This window comes from Necator americanus, chromosome III, assembly GCF_031761385.1.
Source record: "Necator americanus strain Aroian chromosome III, whole genome shotgun sequence".
Taxonomy (NCBI): Eukaryota; Metazoa; Nematoda; class Chromadorea; order Rhabditida; family Ancylostomatidae; genus Necator; species Necator americanus.
In genome coordinates, this window is record NC_087373.1 from 22,593,941 (window position 1) to 22,613,533 (window position 19,593).

At 43.7% G+C, this 19,593-nt stretch overlaps 4 protein-coding genes across 6 annotated transcripts; 1 reads left to right on the forward strand and 3 right to left on the reverse strand.

The window, feature by feature from the left end:
• Positions 1-73: 73 nt before the first annotated feature.
• RB195_010533 (uncharacterized protein) lies at positions 74-792 on the forward strand (the record flags this gene model as incomplete). Its single annotated transcript, XM_064191588.1, has 2 exons — positions 74-217; positions 673-792. The coding sequence occupies 2 exons, from the start codon at positions 74-76 to the stop codon at positions 790-792; spliced, it is 264 nt and encodes an 87-aa protein (XP_064049171.1).
• Positions 793-2,388: 1,596 nt separating this feature from the next.
• On the reverse strand, positions 2,389-4,029 carry RB195_010534 (uncharacterized protein; the record flags this gene model as incomplete). Its single annotated transcript, XM_064191589.1, has 1 exon — positions 2,389-4,029. One exon carries the CDS (start codon positions 4,027-4,029, stop codon positions 2,389-2,391), a length of 1,641 nt encoding a protein of 546 aa, XP_064049172.1.
• A 276-nt stretch (positions 4,030-4,305) lies between these two features.
• On the reverse strand, positions 4,306-5,166 carry RB195_010535 (uncharacterized protein; the record flags this gene model as incomplete). The annotated part of the gene is made up of 1 exon (XM_064191590.1): positions 4,306-5,166. One exon carries the CDS (start codon positions 5,164-5,166, stop codon positions 4,306-4,308), a length of 861 nt encoding a protein of 286 aa, XP_064049173.1.
• A 2,687-nt stretch (positions 5,167-7,853) lies between these two features.
• On the reverse strand, positions 7,854-17,761 carry RB195_010536 (uncharacterized protein; the record flags this gene model as incomplete). 3 transcript variants are annotated; one of them, XM_064191592.1, is made up of 15 exons in its annotated part: positions 7,921-7,933; positions 7,993-8,038; positions 8,327-8,457; positions 8,617-8,770; positions 8,847-8,952; positions 9,012-9,112; positions 11,256-11,311; positions 11,409-11,550; positions 11,609-11,705; positions 11,772-11,991; positions 12,557-12,682; positions 12,885-13,075; positions 14,793-14,846; positions 15,932-15,997; positions 16,073-16,096. In XM_064191592.1, the coding sequence occupies 15 exons, from the start codon at positions 16,094-16,096 to the stop codon at positions 7,921-7,923; spliced, it is 1,527 nt and encodes a 508-aa protein (XP_064049174.1). The 3 variants fall into 3 exon arrangements, with proteins under 3 accessions (XP_013303046.2, XP_064049174.1, XP_064049175.1); XM_064191591.1 differs by having other exon boundaries at positions 14,700-14,846; XM_013447592.2 differs by lacking the exon at positions 16,073-16,096 and adding an exon at positions 17,726-17,761 and having other exon boundaries at positions 7,854-8,038; positions 14,700-14,846.
• Between the last annotated feature and the right edge of the window lie 1,832 nt (positions 17,762-19,593).

Genomic DNA, 19,593 nt, shown 5'->3' on the forward strand with positions numbered 1-19,593 from the left:
ACCACTCAAGGTCAGATTCGGTGTATGCTGCCTCGAAATGCAATCAGACATTTGAGTGAGTACAGGCGCTGGCATGTATGAACTATATATCTTGCACAGTGAAATGGCAGAGGTTATCCAGACATTCCTTAGACAAGTGTTTTCCTTCAGCGTAAAGAGAGCATGGGACCTTGGTAACAAAACTCTGTTCCGTGGCGCTGAACTTCCGGATCTGAAGGTACTGGAGTAGTTCGGTCTCATAGGTTGTTCATGCGAGGCATCGCAAGCTGTGGAACAGTGATGAATGGACAGATTCTGGTAGAGCAGGTTACACGAGCTATATTCAAAGAAGACAAGACTCGAAGAAAATCCGAACAACCGCGTCAGGTCATAACACCAGCCCGTCGATTAACCCCCAAAAATCAATATGCATCCAGTTGTGTTACAGATTAATTCAAGGAATAAAATTACGGGTTCATTCGTTCACAGCGTTGCTGCGATGTCTAGTGATCTCCCTGATTATTGGAGTCATTTAGACACATGCTGTCGTAGTGGAAGATAATGATGTACCAAAAGCTTACAGAAGCTGAAAATAATGCATAGAGATCCTTCGAAGTTTTTCGCACGAGCGAAACTATGGCTTTTGAAGTTCCGGACAAACTTATGTTGCTGAGAATAGTTTCTCTATTTCAGCTACAAGCGATGTACTTCAAAACAGATGGATGTCCTATTGAAGCGACAGCAGATATGCACTTTTGTGCTGCTCAGGGCAGAGATCACACGGAGGTGCGTTTAAAAATGATGCTTTGGTAACAACTTAGCTCTACCTAGTACATTCTTTTGCATGTTCTTTAAATCACAGCTGACCTCTTGTTATGATTTGAAGAATTAGAAAGGAAGAGCATATAAGGTATATGAACGTTAAAGTTGAAGTGTCTGGCGTTAATCAATCCGCTTGGGATGCGCCCCCACGTTCACTTCAGTTCAGAATCGTTTGAGGTTTGTGGACGTGTAACTGGCCTACACAGTGACTTGCGGTGGCTAGCCGACGTGTCACGTCAGGGATGGGGGGATATTAAATTGGCTTTATTCACAAAAACAATTTATCGAAGACATCCATTTCGTCTTTGAATTCCTATTTATGAATCGTTTAAAAACGACGGAGTTCTCTGCTGTAGCTGCTAACTAGTTGATCGGTACCACGACTAAGAAGGAGACACGAATGACTTCGGTACCACATGCCACAAAAGTTTCTTGGAAGAAGACTGGCCTCACAAGTGAAATGCACAACACAGAGCCTCCTCTGGAACTAATATGTCTCGCCTTTGCTTTGCACAAATTTCGTCCTTTTACCCATTACCTAAAGTTGTTAAAAAGGGAAGAAAGGGAGTGGTTTTGCGCAGCATTCGGAAAGATCTAAAGCACTGTTCGCAAAAATCCTAAATGTCTTCCCCTTTCCATTGGCTACTAGGAAGCGTTCGATACGTAATTGTCAGAGAAGACGTGAACTCCCTGCAAGTTCAGTAAGCAGTTACCTCAGCCAACTCAACGAGATGTACCTTAGTAGCGAAATCCACTTTGCGCTTTTCATTCTATTAATCGTTCGGGTGCGAAGAGTTGCTGTGTCAGAAAGCTGAAGCTACTGATTCTTGAATTCGTGAGACGGGAGCGCTCCGTTCTTTTTTTTTCCTTTGTGATACTTGAGAACTGCATGCTGAACCCTATCTGGTACTAATGAGAATCGAGTCTCAATGATTTCTTAGAGCACTGCCTTCATGATGAACTGTTATTTGTGATCAGATGCATGTGTAGTTTTTTTTTCTTAATTTCAACAAATCACAAACAATAGGTTAAATCCCACCAGAAGCCATTTGAAAGCTCTATTTGTTACTTTATCGACAAGCAATTTGCTAAGGAGAAAATAATGAATAAGTACTAAGTGATAGTAATGATGAGTAATAAATGGCAACTTACTTCACCGAGCCCAAAATTTATGTGTGTGGCGCTCTTAGAAGTAAAAAAGGATAAATGCATCACCTAAGTTAGGTGGATTAGCTCCCCCGTGATCTGGAGATAAACATTTACGAAATCAAAGTTTGATAGGACATAAATCTGGAAGAGCTTAGATGGAAATACAACGAAATATTTGCTGATATTCTTCCTACAGCCTTTACACTCGCAAACGTCTCTTACGGGAACATTAATCCAGGATTGAAAAGAATCTAAATTCGGTTACCCATGTGCTCCCCTATTAAAGCAGTGCCCTGCCTAAAGACAGCGTCCGGGAATTGATCGAGGTTGGGATTTCTCCTCCAGAATATAGTAGACTGGAGCGTGGTTCACAAGTCACCTTGATCACCTTGACTCCCGTTGATCTTCGAACTGGTCGAGCGGGCGCCAGTAATTCTTCTATTTGTCCTGATCCCGTGCCAGAGTAGCCCAGTGGTTCCTCCTTTCGCGTGGGACACGAAGAGCATCATATTTTTCTTTGAAGGACTTCATGAAGAAATCTGACCATCGGGTCGGCGGTCTTCCTGTAGTGCGCTTAATATCGCGGGGAACCCAGTCGCTCACGGCTCTGGTCCAACGGTTGTCATTAAAGCGCATCAAGTGTCCGGCCCACCTTATTTTACTTTCCTTGGCAAACGCGGCGGCGTCTCTAATCTTCGATCGTTGACGTAGGAGAGAACTTCGAATCCCGTCCCTCACTTGCGTGAAACGAGATACTCCTAGCATCACTCTCTCAATTGCGCGTTCAATGACGCTCACCGCGTTTTCTTCCTGCTTGCAAAATGCCCAGGTTACCGAAGCATAGGTCAAAGCAGGAAGTACGGTGGTGTTGAAGAGGTGAGCACGGAACAGGGTGTTCCTGGTCTTCTTCACTACATCCTCGATGCTCTTGTACGCTCCCCAAGCCACTCGTCTCCTTCTGCCCAGCTCGGGGGTCAGGTCGTTCATCATCAGTTCCCGACCCAGATAAACGTAGCTGGTGCATTCGGATATGTTCGTTCCGTTGAGCGTGAATGGGGCATCCGAGGCCCATCCGTTCCGCATGAACATCGTCTTTTGTAGATTCAGCTGAAGACCGATGTATCCACATGTTTCGTCGAATTCGGTCAGCATTCGTTCCGCTTGGCTGATGCTAGGTGTTACCAGTACGATGTCATCAGCAAAGCGCAAATGGTGTAGCTGCCGACCATCAACCTTCACTCCCATGTAGTCCCATTCCAACTTTCGCATTGCGTTCTCGAGGGTGGCTCTGAATATTTTGGGTGAAATTGTATCACCCTGTCGGACCCCCCTCTTCACGTCAATGATGATGTTCTTGTAGAATGGCGAAATTCCGGTCGTGAAGTTACTGTACAACTCTCGAAGAACCTTTATATACTCAGTAGGGACGCCTTGGTTGTCCAAGGCTTCCACGACCGCTTCCGTTTCAACCGAGTCGAAGGCCTTCTTTAAGTCGATGAAGGTGAGACAGAGCGGCATCTTGTACTCTCGTGATACCTCGATGAGTTTTGAAACAGTGTGAATGTGGTCAATCGTGCTGAATCCTTTTCGAACCCCTGCTTGCTCGCATGGCTGTCCTTCATCCAAGACTTTTTCAATCCTATTAAGGATTACTCTTGTAAAGAGCTTGTAGATGACGGACAGTAGGCAGATTGGGCGATAGTTGCCGATGTCATGTGGATCTCCCTTTTTATACAACAACACAGTCTTGCTGGTCTTCCACTGTTTAGGAACCTTGCATTCCGACAGATAACGTGTAAAGAGCCTCGCCAGGGTGTTGATGAGTACTGGCGGAAGGCTCTTCAGGTGTTCTGGTCTTATTCTGTCGGAACCGGGTGCCGTACGATTTCTTACCGACATGATAGCATGTCGTATTTCGGACGGGAGAACCTCTGGAATGACTTGTCCATCTTCCCTCAGATGGTGAGGAGGCAAGTGGACATGGCTGTCGAAGAGATCAGAGTAGAAGTCGTAGATGATTTTCTCCATCCCCCTTCTCGATGCAATGGCTGTTCCCTTTGGGTTTCGGAGAGCAGTCATCCTCGTCTTGCGACTGGCGAAGTCTCGACGGGCATAGCGGATGCTTTTCCCCGCCTCTGCAGCTTCAGCCAGCACTTCTGCTCTTCTCTCTTTAAGGTCTTCCTTTATCGCCTCTCTGCAAAGCCTTGCGAGCTCGGACGTGAGTTCTTGGTTCCCTTCGGCTCCACGCTGGCGTATCAGCTCAAGAGTTTCAAGAGACAGGAGCCTCTTGGTGGTTTTAAAACTCTCAGCCTTCTTCGCGCAGTCGTGAAGGTGTTCAACGAGCCGGTCATATTCCTAGTCGATGTTGTCCATTGCAGAATCTTCCCAAAAGCCGGCTAGTGTAGCGAAGAGATCCCAATTGATGGTAGTCCTGGGATTTCTCTCCTTGAACTTGGCGGCTTTCTCTGCTCTCCTTGTAAAGGAAAATCTTCCTCGGAGGAGGCGATGGTCCGATCCCGTATAGAACTTTGGTACAACACCGACGTCCGTCAGGCAGAACCTTTTATTGACGATGATGTGGTCTATTTCATTACGGTACCCTCCACCGGGTGACTCCCACGTCCAGCGTAGAGAGGAGGGCTTCTGGAATTGCGAGTTCCCATGGATGGTCTTAGTCGTCATGATGAACTCGGAGAGCCTCTCCCCCTGGTCATTCCATTGTAGGCCGTGAGTCCCGATGTGAAGTTCCTCCGGCGTTCTTCTTGGGCCAACCTTGGCGTTGAAATCGCCAATTATGACCTTGTAGAAGGCATGACCTTCGCGGTAGAACTTCTCCAGGTCCATATAGAAAGCTTCGACTTCTTCTTCTTCGCAGCTTGATGTTGAAGCGTAAGCGACGAAGATAGTCAAAGCTGGTGTTGGGCGACATCTTCTCATCCGCAGACGTCCGATTCGGGTCGTAAGTTGTTCGAAAGAGTCGATGTTCTTTGCCATACTCGTGTTGACGAGGACGCCAACTCCACCAACACCTCTACTGTCGCATGTTCTTAAGAACAGTTCTTCTCCAGTTTCATATACAGCGTTGAGAGGGTGACGTCGTCTCGTCTCTGTCAGTCCGATGACGTCGTACTTGATCTTCTTGGCTTGCATCATCAGATCTTCGATGGCCGCTTCCGATGCAAGCGTATGTGCGTTATAAGTACAGATCGCCATCATAGTCCTTTTCCGTTTTGGTAGCCTACATGACTCCTGCAACCCCGTCCTACCTGGCGCTACCGTACCAGGCTTTCCTCCGGAATCAGAAGACTCTTTTCTATTACTGTGTTTTGCGTAAAAATTTTAAATCCCATGGGCAGGTTGCAAGCCTCTAGTCCCATGAGTTTCTGGGAGAACTTTCGTTCTCCCGGAGTGGACATGTGGAGCTTATTTGTTGGAGGCGACTCCAAACCGCCTCCTTTGCACCTCCCAGTCACTTGATTGCAGGCTTTTGGCCGGACCGACGTGCGGGATACAAAGATGTCATGAGTCAGTCCTGGCTCAGCAGAAACAAGGAGTCCATCCCCTGAATCCACGTGCGTCTCTGGGCAAGCACAAGGTCGCTTTTGGTCCGCAATTAGCCCCCTATCCGCCACCCGGGGACGCGCCACGTAGCCTCGCGACTAACCGGCTGTGATCTCTCTAGTGAGGGAGATCCGTGGGGTTCACAAGTATTGCAGAGAAAACAGGCAGCTATTCTCCACAAATCCAGGAATTTGGAGCAGCAGGAGCACTCAAAACCAGAAGTTCGTAGGACGCCTGCGAAAACACTTCTGACGATGTGACCTGAGATCCCCCTCCTCCCAATTGAGAACATGTAGCGTACCAGAGCAATGGTGTCCTTTGCTAACTTGTTGGTAACTTGCCCAGAGCGGTGCGGCATTCTCGTCGGAGGTTTGCATTGCATAGCAGACTGATTGTTCTGAGCTTTTATTGACCATTGTTTTCTCTGGATTTCTGAGGGTAGGTACGTGCTGTTCGCTGCTACTTCTGTGAACTACACCTCGGTTACGACCCTGACTATGACACCCCAACCTCAAATGTTCCCACGAACACTAGACTAAGGTTAGGCGTGTCGTAACTTTATCTAGCATGTAAGACAAAACACTTATTGATATTTCCCAAGATCAGCTCTGTTTACTGAATGAAATATGATTACAGTGCTGCCGACGTAATGGAGTTACAACAACTTTAGCCGGAAACAAGTGCCTTACATTTTGTGATCAACGACCAGATAGGTCTTATATTTATCAACTACGTCTACATGGAAATCTCACTCATTCATCCACTGTCTTCTCCATCGTTTCAGGATAACCAAACTGGACTACTCCTATGTCCCATGCTACGATCGTTTCGAACAAATGAAACTTTGCTTTTACAATGAAATCCATGAAAAGGCAAACCGACAATTTGGGAGCAGATAGAACAGCTGATTGCACGAATACGCATCAAATGTTATATGATCATCTCTTCACAACTGGCTGTTATAGAACAATATTTTGACGCAGTTACGAATAAATAATTTTAAGCCAGTTAAACATCTCTAAAAGCTCATTTGCCCGAGGTGTCTAAGGTTTGTTGAGAAAGCTCAGACAGAAAAAAGCCTTGCTAAATACATGGAAAAATCCCATGAGTTATTTGCTACTAGTATTTATAACTGCACAGTGCAGGTCCGTAGCGACTTTGCTCGAAGCCGGTGGCGGAGATAGCAGTTGGAATTGAGGTGGGACCATCGCGAACTACGGCGAGGAATGGTGTCAGCAAAGGTCTCCCCTAGGATCTTACCGCTATGATCCGTCGCACCGCTTCGAGCGCAGGCACTTACGCAACTGCGCCGTGCTTCATGTCTTTTTGACCCTACTATAATTGTTACTTTGGGTTATGTAAGAACGTACGCTACAAGACACAGACATCAATGATTCTGCGATCCACATCCTGAGTACACGATCTTTGAATCTTTGGGAGTTCTCTGCAAAATTCCTCAAATTTTCCGGAAATGCAAGTGATTGCTCTTGTTTGGCTTTGCCACATCATTCTAAGTAATATTAAAAAACTAGCTCACTCCTTACGAATGACCCCACCTCAGAGTTGGACACGAGTTGGTAATGTTCCTGTTTCAGGGTTCAAATTAGCACAAATTCAAAATTTGATCCCATAGACTTGTTTGACTCTGACTTGAGTTCAGCTAAGCAAGGAGGAATCCGCTTGCCCAGAAAACAAGTAATCCCCTGGTTGTCAACTGTTGTTTTGGTAATAATGACTATCATAGTGTGTGCGATAAGTAAAGAATCCTTGGCAGTAGCCAGTCTTGCGAACGCACTGGAATTTCTGTTAGCGTTGGAATCTGGAGCAACGCAACTCTCACTGCTTCTTACCCTTTGTTTTGTTTATTTGTTATGGTGTAAGCTCGAAAAGTTAGTAGCAGTAATATCTAATGAAAATTTCTTTCTATAGAATGCGAATCTCTATGAGACAAAAACACTGAAAATTCTGCAATGCTCATTTGAGGCGAATTCTCTAGGTTGTAAAAGAAATCACTGCAGTACAAAGTAAGATTCGAGCAGTAAGCGAGAAGAAGATAAAATTTACGTCTAAGAAAATCAATGAAGCTCACATCTGCTGTGCAATACTGATGAAACGATCCATTCTTAAAATCCAGTCAAACCCTTTTGAAAAATCACTACGACGATACTATTGGGTAGAATGTAAATTGAGAAATTAGATGAATAAAAAGAAATCTTTCACGATCAAACCGGAGAAATATCACCCGCAATAACAATATCACGGACGATTCCAGACAAAAGAGTGCTTCCCAAGTTGACAGAATAAATACAAGTATCACTATGGGACCAATATTACGTGGACTTTCACCGATCAGGACTAGTAGAAATACCAATTTGTTCATCCGTCGGTCGAGTCTCGCCGAGTTGGTCTCTACTTCGACAAACTACAAAAAAAAAGTAAAGAGTCAACAAGACAAGAAGACCGAGAGCTGTATGATCGCACAGTTGAGGAAAGGCGTACACGAAACCCCAAACGGCGACGAATTGTCCTGAAACATACGCACATTTCGCGAGTGTAAAATATTTCTTCCTGGCTATGCAGTATGCATTCAATTACTTCCTGAGTGTTTTCAGATGAACAATTGTGTCTCATAGTATGCATCTCGTAATTAGAGGCAGACCATATTGAACTATGAAACAATGCAAAACAAAGCGAAACTGTCTGTGAATACGCCAGAGAGGTTCTAATAACTTGTTCGAGAAATTTGATATGACCGCGTAAAGAAACCACCAAAGCAACAATAAATACAACAAATGAAACAGTTATCAGAATTCACCGGCGAATATCCAAAGAATGTAGTCGCCAAGACATAATCGTTGAGACGGGACTCTAGCAGCTGCGTCAGCGGCACGATCCAGTGGAGAGGCTTCATCAGTTCTATTTTCTCTATAGATTGTCGAGAGAAGTCTGCAAAGTCTTTAGATTCAACTGAATATACAAGCTTTCAGTAGGTTTTTGATTTCCCTCAGAGTCAGAAGCAAGCCAGGACCGTACCTACGAATACCTTGTAGAGACAAGTGCCAAAAATTAGAGACTCTCCTTTAAAAGTACGGGAAGAGATTTTACCTGCGATACGTCCTACGGATGAAACCTGGTTGCGCGGCAGCCTGGGCTTGCTGGTCGAAAACAAATCGTACTATTGCATCCAAAGGCAGACCAATTAGAGGGAAGCGGTAAGTATATAGTAACAGAGCTACAGCCCAGCGAGGGTATCGAAACTCTGAAAGATATCCCGTATACAAGAATGGTTGTTATAAATTTGAAGAAATAGAACTCGCTGGATGTTCTGCACCAACCATTTGTTTCCGGTCCAGTGTTGGGTACAGTTGCTGTATGAGCACGCGAAGAGTCTCGATGTCTCAAATGAGCACCTCTCGACACTGTCTGAGAAGTGGATGGCCCCTAGGTATGAATATGCTTACAATACAAGCCAAACGAGGGATATGTGACTATGTTCGAACCTGTGTAGAATAGGGCGTGCTACTTATGTGGCAGTGAACAACGCAACCATCACGCAACCCATACGATGCTAATGTTCTAGAGTCTTCGCGAAGAAGTTGACCTAAATGACGAACGACTTCATCTATGTCTTGATGGTATAAACATTTCTGATCATCGTAAAATGAATGAGCTGAGTCGAGGTGAGCATTAGGTCCTATCCAGATCTTAAACCGACAATGCACATAAATAGATACGATAAAGGTGTGGTTCACGAGTATAATTGAGATCGCCAGTGATTCCATTAGAAATTGCAAAAAAAAACCCTTGTGGGATCCCATCTCTTCAACCATGCAGCTTACTGCGTGTAATAGAACGAAGATGATGTACCAAAGGTTGTGCGTCTGGAACAGCTTCTTCTGCTTAAGCGTTTTATTAGTTGGACTAAACGTCGGACGACAACAGTTGTCCGCGTCCCATCGCGTGATTAATTGCATACTTGTTGATACGGAGTAAAAAAAGCCTTCTCATCCATTTTTCTGGATTACTAGGAAACACTGAATTGAATTGATTTGTCACGTTTATACTGGTGATCTACACCTCTACCTACACATATCCATGGAGAGATCCTAACATTTCGTCAATCCCATGACATGCTGCCTTTAACTTTAAACGAAACAATATTTTTGTTGCATTAAAAAAAAACGACTCAACAGTTCCTATACAGGAGACATTATACTCATCAAAGCAGACTATGTTGAAGAATATTCCATTCTCGACAAAAGTGCAAAACAAACAAGGTAATAATAATTAACACCACTAGTGCGCTCAAGGAAAAAGGCCAGTAAGACAGATACACGGTCCAGTACTCTCGAGTGAAAAGTAGCCGGTTTTTTTTATATAAATGATGACACTAATTATGATGACAGTGCTAATGACGGATGGATAGATTCCATGCGAGATCAAGATGAAGATCGGACCGGATGGGCTCGGATACGTTTGAAGGTATCACCTCACAAATCTGGGGTGGTCTAGTTTTCGGGCGGGTAATGCATACACGGGGTCGTAGATTGTGAGCGAAAAGGGTGATTCCGTTCATCTATCCCTGTGTCAGTGTAAATGGACGAAAACCCATTCGGACAAGTCGCAGGCGCGGAGGGGCACAATGGTTGCGCATTGCAACAGAAGTCATCGTAAGAAACGGCGTTCCGGGGTTGCCCGTTTACACTAATAGAGGGAGAGATGAACAAAATCAATCTTTTCTCCCACAGTCTACGACCCCATATAGGCACTACTCTTCTAAAACCCGTACCACCCCAGATTCGTGGGGTAATGGCTTTAAGGACGACACACGTCGGTGAACATGTAGATAGCTGCGTAAGACGGTAACACCTGCCCGCCGTTTAAGTCAAGTAAGTCATTACGATATGATATTTACTATGAACGAAGGAAACTGTTATAGATAAATATTTATATATACAATTAGTAAGACTATCTATGTGATAATGGTCTTATTCTAACACCTGAACTTCTAAAGCCCTGATATGACGGTAAAACTTAGATCATTACAAATAGTAGCAGCGTAGGAGCCGAAAGAAATCTTGCGTGCGAACACGAACAAAAACACTTTCCAACGATAAAAGGCCTAACTTTGCTGTATAAAATCTAGGCGATATTCTAATGAGCCATAATATTTCTTGTTTTGGTTTCATAGCTAACCTGTAGGTGTTTTCAAATAGATGAATAAATGAACTTGCTCAGAGCACTTCGTTCTTGACTAAACTTGAAAAATACGCATCTACCGTACTTTAGTGACAAAGAAAACAATATTTAGTCTAACTGACGTGGCTCTCAAAGAACTCAAACCCAAACACATACCGTAATTTAATTCCTTATTTTTCATCGATCTTCGTAGCTTAAAGAGCCAAAGAAATCCAAACGTTTCATCATTGAACAACTCAACAACTATTCCCCATGCATCCTCCCACTCTGTCACTTTCAATTATTGCGAATGCAAGGTGTGGGAATTAGAAGAGCAAGAAACAGGTAATAATCAAAGATAGTTATGCACTCAGAACCTTCATCCAATCATTGGGTCCATTAAATAGAATCCTGGCGAATTGCATACCGTCATCTATGAAAAAGGAGAAGTTATGTCAATAAGTGGAAAGTATACTAAAGTGCACCCCTGTTTCAAATGAGTAGTTTGACACACTTGCACACAAAAAAAGGAAGCAAATGCTACCTACCAAACCTAAAGCACCCACCTTGGTAAATAAGTCTCACCACACGACCAGCTGCCACAGCATCACCAAAATGTACGCTGAAAACATCCGTAGTACTACACTTTTCTTAGGCTTTTTTAAAGGAAAATGTTTCAAAAATTTCAGATCAAAGTGAGCACAATGTAAGTTGTTTACCTCTTGAATTTGCCTATGGTATCCGTCATTGTAGTACGAGCATCCCTCTGTGTGTCATCGAGAAATTTTAGACGAATTACAGAATCCCCTTCAGCTTCAGGATCATCATGCACTTGTGGTAACCGCTCCATGACTTTTGATTCTAAACAAAAGTATCCGTGGCGATGGTAGGATATGACAAACCAAGAATCACAGACAACCTTCTTTTATGTGAGCCCCACTTGCACCTGCAGCAACTGCGGCAACCTCCGCACTTTCTGGATCCATTTGAGGATCGCTAGGCGGTTGCGTCTCGGCCTAAACAGAGACATGAACAGAGAGGAATAAATCTACCAGGAGTGAAACATGCCTTCGATTTATTACCTCATTGGGGTCAAGTTCATCGCTTACGACGCTGATGTTTACAGGCATCACTATATTTGTGGTTCCCTGTGGACGTGGTCCTTCTATTGTGAAGTTGTTACCATTAACTTCCCCACCGACCGATGATACACCAACAGCAGAAACGCCCAACGAAGTCGTGGCTGTTGCACTCGGCAGTACATCCATTGTTCCGGATGAAGTGCTTCCAACTTGCAAACCTCTGCAGAAGAAAGTTTCACTTTTCATATTTTCAAACATCACTTCGATTTAAACCACATTCACAACGACGATTTTCAGAGTGCGCTCGCTGAGCCATTGTCATAGTCTGCCTCGCTGCGCAACATTATGAAGGGCAAGAAAACGGAATTTCTGTACGCCAAATGAGAGTTCATTTTGCAAACACACGCGATATCAAATGATAGCCACCATTTGTTTCTGTGCAGCAAACTAAGCGAATTGCGTCTCATTTCCAGCGCCGTATCTGCAGTTGTACTCAATCAACTATCAGAAAATAGGTGAAATTGTCTATAAAACAAAAGTATTAAATTAAAAGGGGAAATTAAGTGTAAAAACTAGGCATGCGCATTGACTGCATCAATTGCCACTAATTTCACTGAGGTGAATAAGTAAAAGAGTTCAGAACATAATAAGCATCAACTTAGATATGTGAATGCCACAAAAAAAAGTTGAGGACAGGTATTCGCACGTTTTCAAGAAAAAGTTGAGGGTAGGCATTCGCGCGTCTTTATGCGGTAAGAAAGAAAATAGAAGGAAAAGAAACTGACCCTCTCCCAAGAACAGCGATAGCAGCAGCTGCAGCAAAATGACTCTCCTGTGATATATCACCGCCACCAGATCCACTTGATGGCATCTCTATCTCCCACAGTGTGGAAGCAGATGGAGACGGGACACTATAAATGTATGTTGAATTCGTAACATTTCCACTCGCTGCAGAACATTCGTCTGTTTGGTCAAGATGAGACGTTTGAAATTCTTTATTTCTACATAAACTTCTTGATTATAAACTCTAAACAACAAAGCATCCACAAATTGCGATTGGCGCTTGCATTCACTAGCTGGGTAGGCCCACAAACAAGTAATAAAGAAGACTACCTGGTTGAGGAATCATCCATTACGGTAGCAGGAGATTGTATAACAACGTTGGTATCGCTGATCCTATGCCTAGGAACGAGTGTTTCAGAACTACTGCTAGTCTGAGAACGTGAACGTGCTCTTGTTCGCATCCGCGTCATCACATCTCCCCAAGAACCACGTGGACGAAATTCTTGGCCCAGTTGCAAGACCTAGAACAGAAACATGTCCTATATTATTCGTGTACTGTGTTAAAAGTCATAGTGACTCTGTCACTACGTAAACGTATCATTTCTAAAACATTTTTCTTTTTGTTGACGTAAAATTGTTGACATCTCCAATTCCGATTCATGCTCGCTTAATGGTGTTCTTCGAAAACAGGACCATGTCACTCTGGGTAAAGTCGTTGAGAGGGGAGGGGGGCTAGGAGAGAGGCGGGCACTCAGTGGCGCACTTATTTCTCGAGGTAAATAATCAAATCAATCCGGGCCCTAAGGTCTAAGCATTAGTCTTAAAGGATCTATGTAAACTTAACTTACTAAGAGAAAAATGTAAGTTAGAGCTTCGGGAAATAAGGGCGCTACTGAGTGCCCTCCTCCCCCTCCAACGACATTTTTCCCGTCACCCTAATCAACAGCGGACAAATTGACCGAATAAAAACAAAAAGAAATTGAAGAACTGGGGGAAGGGGGGAAAGCCTGCGTACCCCGGAACAAAAGAAAATACCTGGAAACAAAACATAAAAGCAAGGTCTTAAAACTATAATAGCAAAGATGATCTATATCAATCATAAACGTTAACATTCAACGATACGTTCACCATGATAGTGGTGTAATTCTAATCTTACGATTGCTGATGCGCTCGGTGTACTTCGTTAAAAGCATAAATGAAGTAGTATCCGAATCAAACTGTGCATTCCACCAGACACAGCAATATGCCATTCACACTTACTAGAACGTAAAACAATGCGCATATTCTAGCTTTTGAATCTGAGAAAGGCGTTGAAAACAAGATGATTTTGGGACAAACTGGAAGAGGTAAACTACCGTTCCCCTCGTCGTCGTCTTCAGCAGTACTGGAGGAGAACTCATTTTCTTTGATGTTGTGCCCGTTTGTAACGAAGGAGAGAATGGCGAAGGCGGTAGAGCAAGCCTTTGAGCCACCCACTACTCTACGTCCTTATCAACTCGGCTTACAACGCCTTCATTTCGTTCAGTCGTTCCACTGCATATGTAGGATCTATTATGCTGGATTCCACACATTGCAGTAATTTTCCACATATTCAAGAACCTTAACCGTTAAAGGAACTACGACAACCTCTTGTAGTACTTTCTGGGTTGAACAATAACCGGAGAGTCAGGCGAAAGACTGCAACTTGAGGTTTTTTTTTTAAAGAAAACTACCGCACGGACTGATACGCGCATGCTGCTTGGCACGTCGGATAGTTGTATGCAGTATACTCTCAGAAACAGCAATGCTGCAGATATGGTGTTTGTAGCTCTGTATGGCTCTACCTTTATACCTTATCTGTATCTAGAGAAAAAAGTTAGAAAAATAAGAAAGGGAAATAAATGAAGGATTTATGTGTTCACACATAAATATGGTAGGGTCAAAACGATTCGAAACTGGTGTAACTGCAGAATGAGTCAGAAGCAGCTGCGCTCGAAGGGTTGGAGCTTACTGCTGCGATCGGGCTGCAGAGATGAGCTAAAACTCACCTCAACTGCAACCGCTTACGTAACTACACCACGTTTCAGGTCGTTTTGACCCAACTATCATTTGTTGGCTTCATTGCAAAGTGTTCCAAGCCGTAGTCCAAAAAGCTGCGCCACTTACCTGAACAAATCTCCTAGCGTCCCATGAATGTATTTCAACAAGGAATAGATCATAAAAAAGCGGTCTTCGACCGGTTAACCTCCATGCACTAACCAATATTGACAATACTGCCAGCGACGCAGCAACCACAAAGAACGCAGTCACCACCTGAAAGTCTTTCTTGTCTTAATTTATTTTGCAATCTTTTGAAAGCTGATAAGGATGTTATATTATAGAGTTTCACTCTCATGTTCTCCTCTAACACAACATAATCAATTCAATCAATCACATCATAATCAATTTAAGCAAAAGAAATGTTGAGTTACACGAATGTAATATAGCCGTCAGCAATACTGCGCCCAATTCGATAAAGGAACTGATACTTATAGTCCCCGCCGAACGTATTCCACCGAGTTAGCGTGGTGCACCTTCGATGGAAAGTTGTAAGGTGAAAGGAGAGGAAGAGAAGGTCTCAAACGAAGAGAAATCATGCCTGGCGCCTACGCTTTCAACCACCGCGATGAACCAACCATACATTATAGCTGTACCGAATAACCGCAACGCCAATTGATGGCCAATGGTTCTCATTTTAAATTGCAGCTGAAACTACAGTGAATGAGGTCCAACAGGAGAAAGAAAAACTTCGCATGGAAACGTTAGATCAGATTACCAACAGTGGATACTGTATCGAACGCTAGGTTTGGGGTAACGACATAAGAGGTGGCCAGGCGCAAGGAATTTGACCTTCCCGTTTGTTAGCATGATTAATGCGGGTGAAACCGGATGAATGTCCGAATTCATTTCTTTCAGAGCTGAACTCCCAAACAAATTCAAGGATGGAATTTTCAGATTCGACGTCTAAAAACACTCGAGTATCCAGCGACAAGCTTTCTTTCCAGATGTATTTTCTTTTTACTTCAAAACGCAGTCAAGCACAGTACTTAATTATTTAGTTTAAAATGAAAAGTGTGCCGTATTAATTGTTCAAGGGATCGTTGACATGCGCTCTATCTAATCTGCTGGATATGATTCTCACTGGGGATTTGAGAACTGCATAGGCATGATTCGCCACTCGCTATCAGCCCACGTTCGGAATTTGTAGCAAAGCATTCTTGAGAAAATAGCACCTTTTATTTCTCTCTCGCATAAATCTACGGATATTTGAAGTTCTTTCGCTGATTTCCCCCTCGATTGACTCAAAAGAACTTGATCTGCAGCTTCATCACATTATATAAAATCAGAATGTAACTTACTTCGCTTCCGATCCCTTCAATTTCAAGCATTCCCAAAATTCGCGAGCCCAGGCTCCACTGTGAAATCTAAAACGAAATGAGATATCAGGTGTAAAGAGGGAGGAAGACGATATAAGGAACAACAACGTAGTGATATCTTACGAACAACTCCCTCATAACCACCATCCACCCCAGCAGATGTCTTAAATTCGATAAAAGGAAGTAAAGGAACAGTGCGGAGTAGAGAACAGAAAATGTAACTGGATATTGATCGGGTGAAGAGACCACCGCTGTCTGGGACTCGTCCTCCAGAGCACGTTTTAACCACGCTAGCAGTGTTGCTTGTTTCCAATGCGCTGTTTAACCGTCTGTTTGAGATTGGTGTTGATTCCTGATCTACTCGTGGCTTTCCTCGTAACGATAGCACTAACTTTGCTCAGCGATTTATTTTTGATCGCATCTGAATAAGGCGCATAGCCGTAGCAAGCAAGTTGACTGGAACTAACATATTTTTGCTTCTGATGAAGACCAGCGAAGTACTTACTTCCATTCAGCAACAGTGCACTACTCCTTATTCTATCTGCTCTCTTCTTCTTTGCGTTGGCGAGTGTTTGCTCTCTTTCAAATGCTTTGCGGTTCAATTTGCATCATCGGTACTGCGATACACCACAGAAGCGTTGACCTCGGAAAGTTGAACTTACAAAAACGCTTCTGATTCCCATTAGGTGTCTGTTCAGCTCTGTGGCTGTTCTCAAACGTTTTCTCAACTCACTTTGCACTTGCTTAAGCCTCCGAGTTGGATGATTCTTCGAGTCGTCGGAGAAACAAGTCAACAGCGTGTCATTTGAAAATTCGAGTACTCGAAAATGTTGTCCTCTAACATAAGGAGGAGCTCGAATACTGACAAACTAATTATGTCAAATTAATCGTACATTCGTAACAATCGTTCCTGACATTTCGACACCTTGAAGTTTCCTGAGAACTTGTTTCGAGCAAGTTCAAATATACCGAACATCTGCACATGGGATCTTCGTGCAGTTTCCTAATAAATTGTCTTGAGCAAATTGTGGCTAACAGTTTACTCAAGATATCTTCTCACATAAAGCATCGAAGCATCCTTACGTATCAATTGATCAAAGCCAATCAATCCATCTTTCATCCGCTATCATAAAGACCTTTCGTTCATATGTGATCAGGTTCGATTCCATTGCAACAAGTTGCTACGTTGATCCTGCTAATCAGGACTAACTTTATTTGTCGTTACTAATATACAATGGAACGCGTGGTACATTGAACGCGTTACAGAACCTCAACGATTACGAATTGCAGTAAAACGCGTTGGCGCATCCCAAGTGGATCCATACGCCAGTGAGAGACTTACATACAATTGGCCGGATCTTAACTGAAGTTCAGGTTTAAAGGCCTAAACTTCAGTAGTTTCAACCCGGCTACTAGCTAAGCTACTAAACTCTAGGCTAAAGTTGAAGGCACTGATGTTTGGGCCTCAATGCCTGGATTAAGGCCAAACCCACTGCCCCCATACTCCACAACTAGACTAGCGCACGAAAACTGAGGAGACAGCACTTGGAAAAAAGTGACCCCCATGTTGCGGTGCTCGCGAATCTCCTGGGGCCATGCTGTTACTTTCATGCTCTGAGAGGAATAATGTTCAAGAGAATGACCGATGTTGCAATTCAAAAGTGTGGTGCACTTATTAGTGCAGCACTGCACGAATCTACGCCAAGGTTAAAATGTTTGATTTAAGTGCTAGGTACTGTGCTACTGACGTACCCACAGATAACATCTGCTAAGCACCTGCAGATCTGGTCGGACCCTCGTTCGGTTCCTCATGCCACTGAAAATTAAACGTTGCAGTGATAAATACCCAGTGACACTTACGAAACATTGCACCATACACGAGATCGTTTGGCTGTACTCTATTTTCACTCAGTTTTTCAGAAGATGAAGGAAAGATCAGAATTGAGGCATTGCTTTTCTTATTTGTTATTGAAAGCGAACTTCGTAGTGGTCTGTACTTGCCTGAAGTGCTATTGACCACTGACTTATAGTTAATACTTTGTGGCGTCGCGCTTTGTTCGTAGTTTTTCTTCAGATTTCCTCATGAAGAATTCACCTTTCTTTTGCTGTCAAAGAATGAACTCGGATACTCGTAGAATGCGTAGAGGCTGCAGGGTGTTGCTGAAATAACTACCACATTTCGAAAACACCTGGGGCTCCGCAAGACAGGTAGAGGGGTGCGGCCTGCTCTGTTATGTAGGGTATATGGACAACAAAGTTTGCAGTCGCCACCATGCCATGGCCGGGCGACCATTGAGGCTATGTGATGAAGGTTCTTTTGGTTAATGACGAATGTGCAACTGCGACGCAGAGGGCGTTTCGCATGCGGTTCGGTCTCCGTGCCAATGAAACTGTTCCATTATAGAAGGAAGAAAACAACCTGAGGAATGATTCCAGCAGGATCAATCTACGGCCCATATAGCAGGTCATCAACATGGGGTATATGGACTTCAGATGTTCCCGGGTCGAGTGGTCTCCTTACGCGAAGCAGTTCCGTGGCCACAACGTTCGTCTGATTTAAAGGCAGCGTATCATGAAATTGACGTGGAAACGAGACAGAGAGCGTAGAAGAGTTTGGATTGTAGATTAAACGTGGCTCCGCTCATCTTCTCTTAATCGTCGTAAAAACGGCGTTGAAGACCGTGTTCTTTCCTACGACATCAGTTGCAACGCGCCACTCTGGTGCACGAACGACTTCCACGAGCGACTGGTAGAAGATTAATGATGGAAAACATGGAGTTCGGGGTGTAGATTACGATTATGAGTGTGGTTACGCTCAACCTGCGCGATGTCCACGAGCAAGCGGTCGAAAATCAATGAAGTCTTCTCAAGTAAAACCAATGAATAAGTTGCTGCGAACACCGGGACGTGTTCATGGGTGTGCGTTCTAACGTACCTCATAGGAACTGAGCAGTTCCCACGCCAGTTTTATGAGGACTAGAAGGAGATGAGCGGAGCCACGCTCGTTTCCGTAATCTGCAGAGTCCGAATACTACGTTTTCCCAGGAGTTTCCGTACTAAATCAATTTCATGATATGCTGCTTTTAAGTCCTTCGACTTTTTTCTGTATGAGTACCTCAAGATCGAAGCTTTCAAATGTCGTCCTCGGTATTTGGACCAACCGAAGCAGTCCATTCAAGAAGAAATTGAACGAGTTCCGCCCGACGTGCTGAGGGTGATGGAAAAGTTCTAAGGACTGCTCCAGGCGAGTATTGGTCGTCAAGACACCATTTGGACAACATAATTTTCTAAACTTGACGCGGAAAAAAATCTCATAAAAAATATCTAGATTTGGGAAAGAGAAAGTTTTTGGTGATACCTAGTATCTCTTTTTCTTTAATGTGCCGTTGAAATGTGGGGCTGTTTCTGCCGCTCCTTGTAGAAATCTCGTCCTCTGTTTTGGAAATGCCAGAACACCTCTTCGATAGGAGCAAACTCTGAAGGAGGGTGATTTCAGTCACTATTCCTCACAATTCGATGAATCACCTCTTCGCATACTCCACTTATAAGTTGAATTCTTCAGATACTTTATTTTATTGCGCTCTTCAGGATGCAAAATGAGAGGGGGGTGGATCAGGTCATATTACTCTTACTGTTCTGCTGCT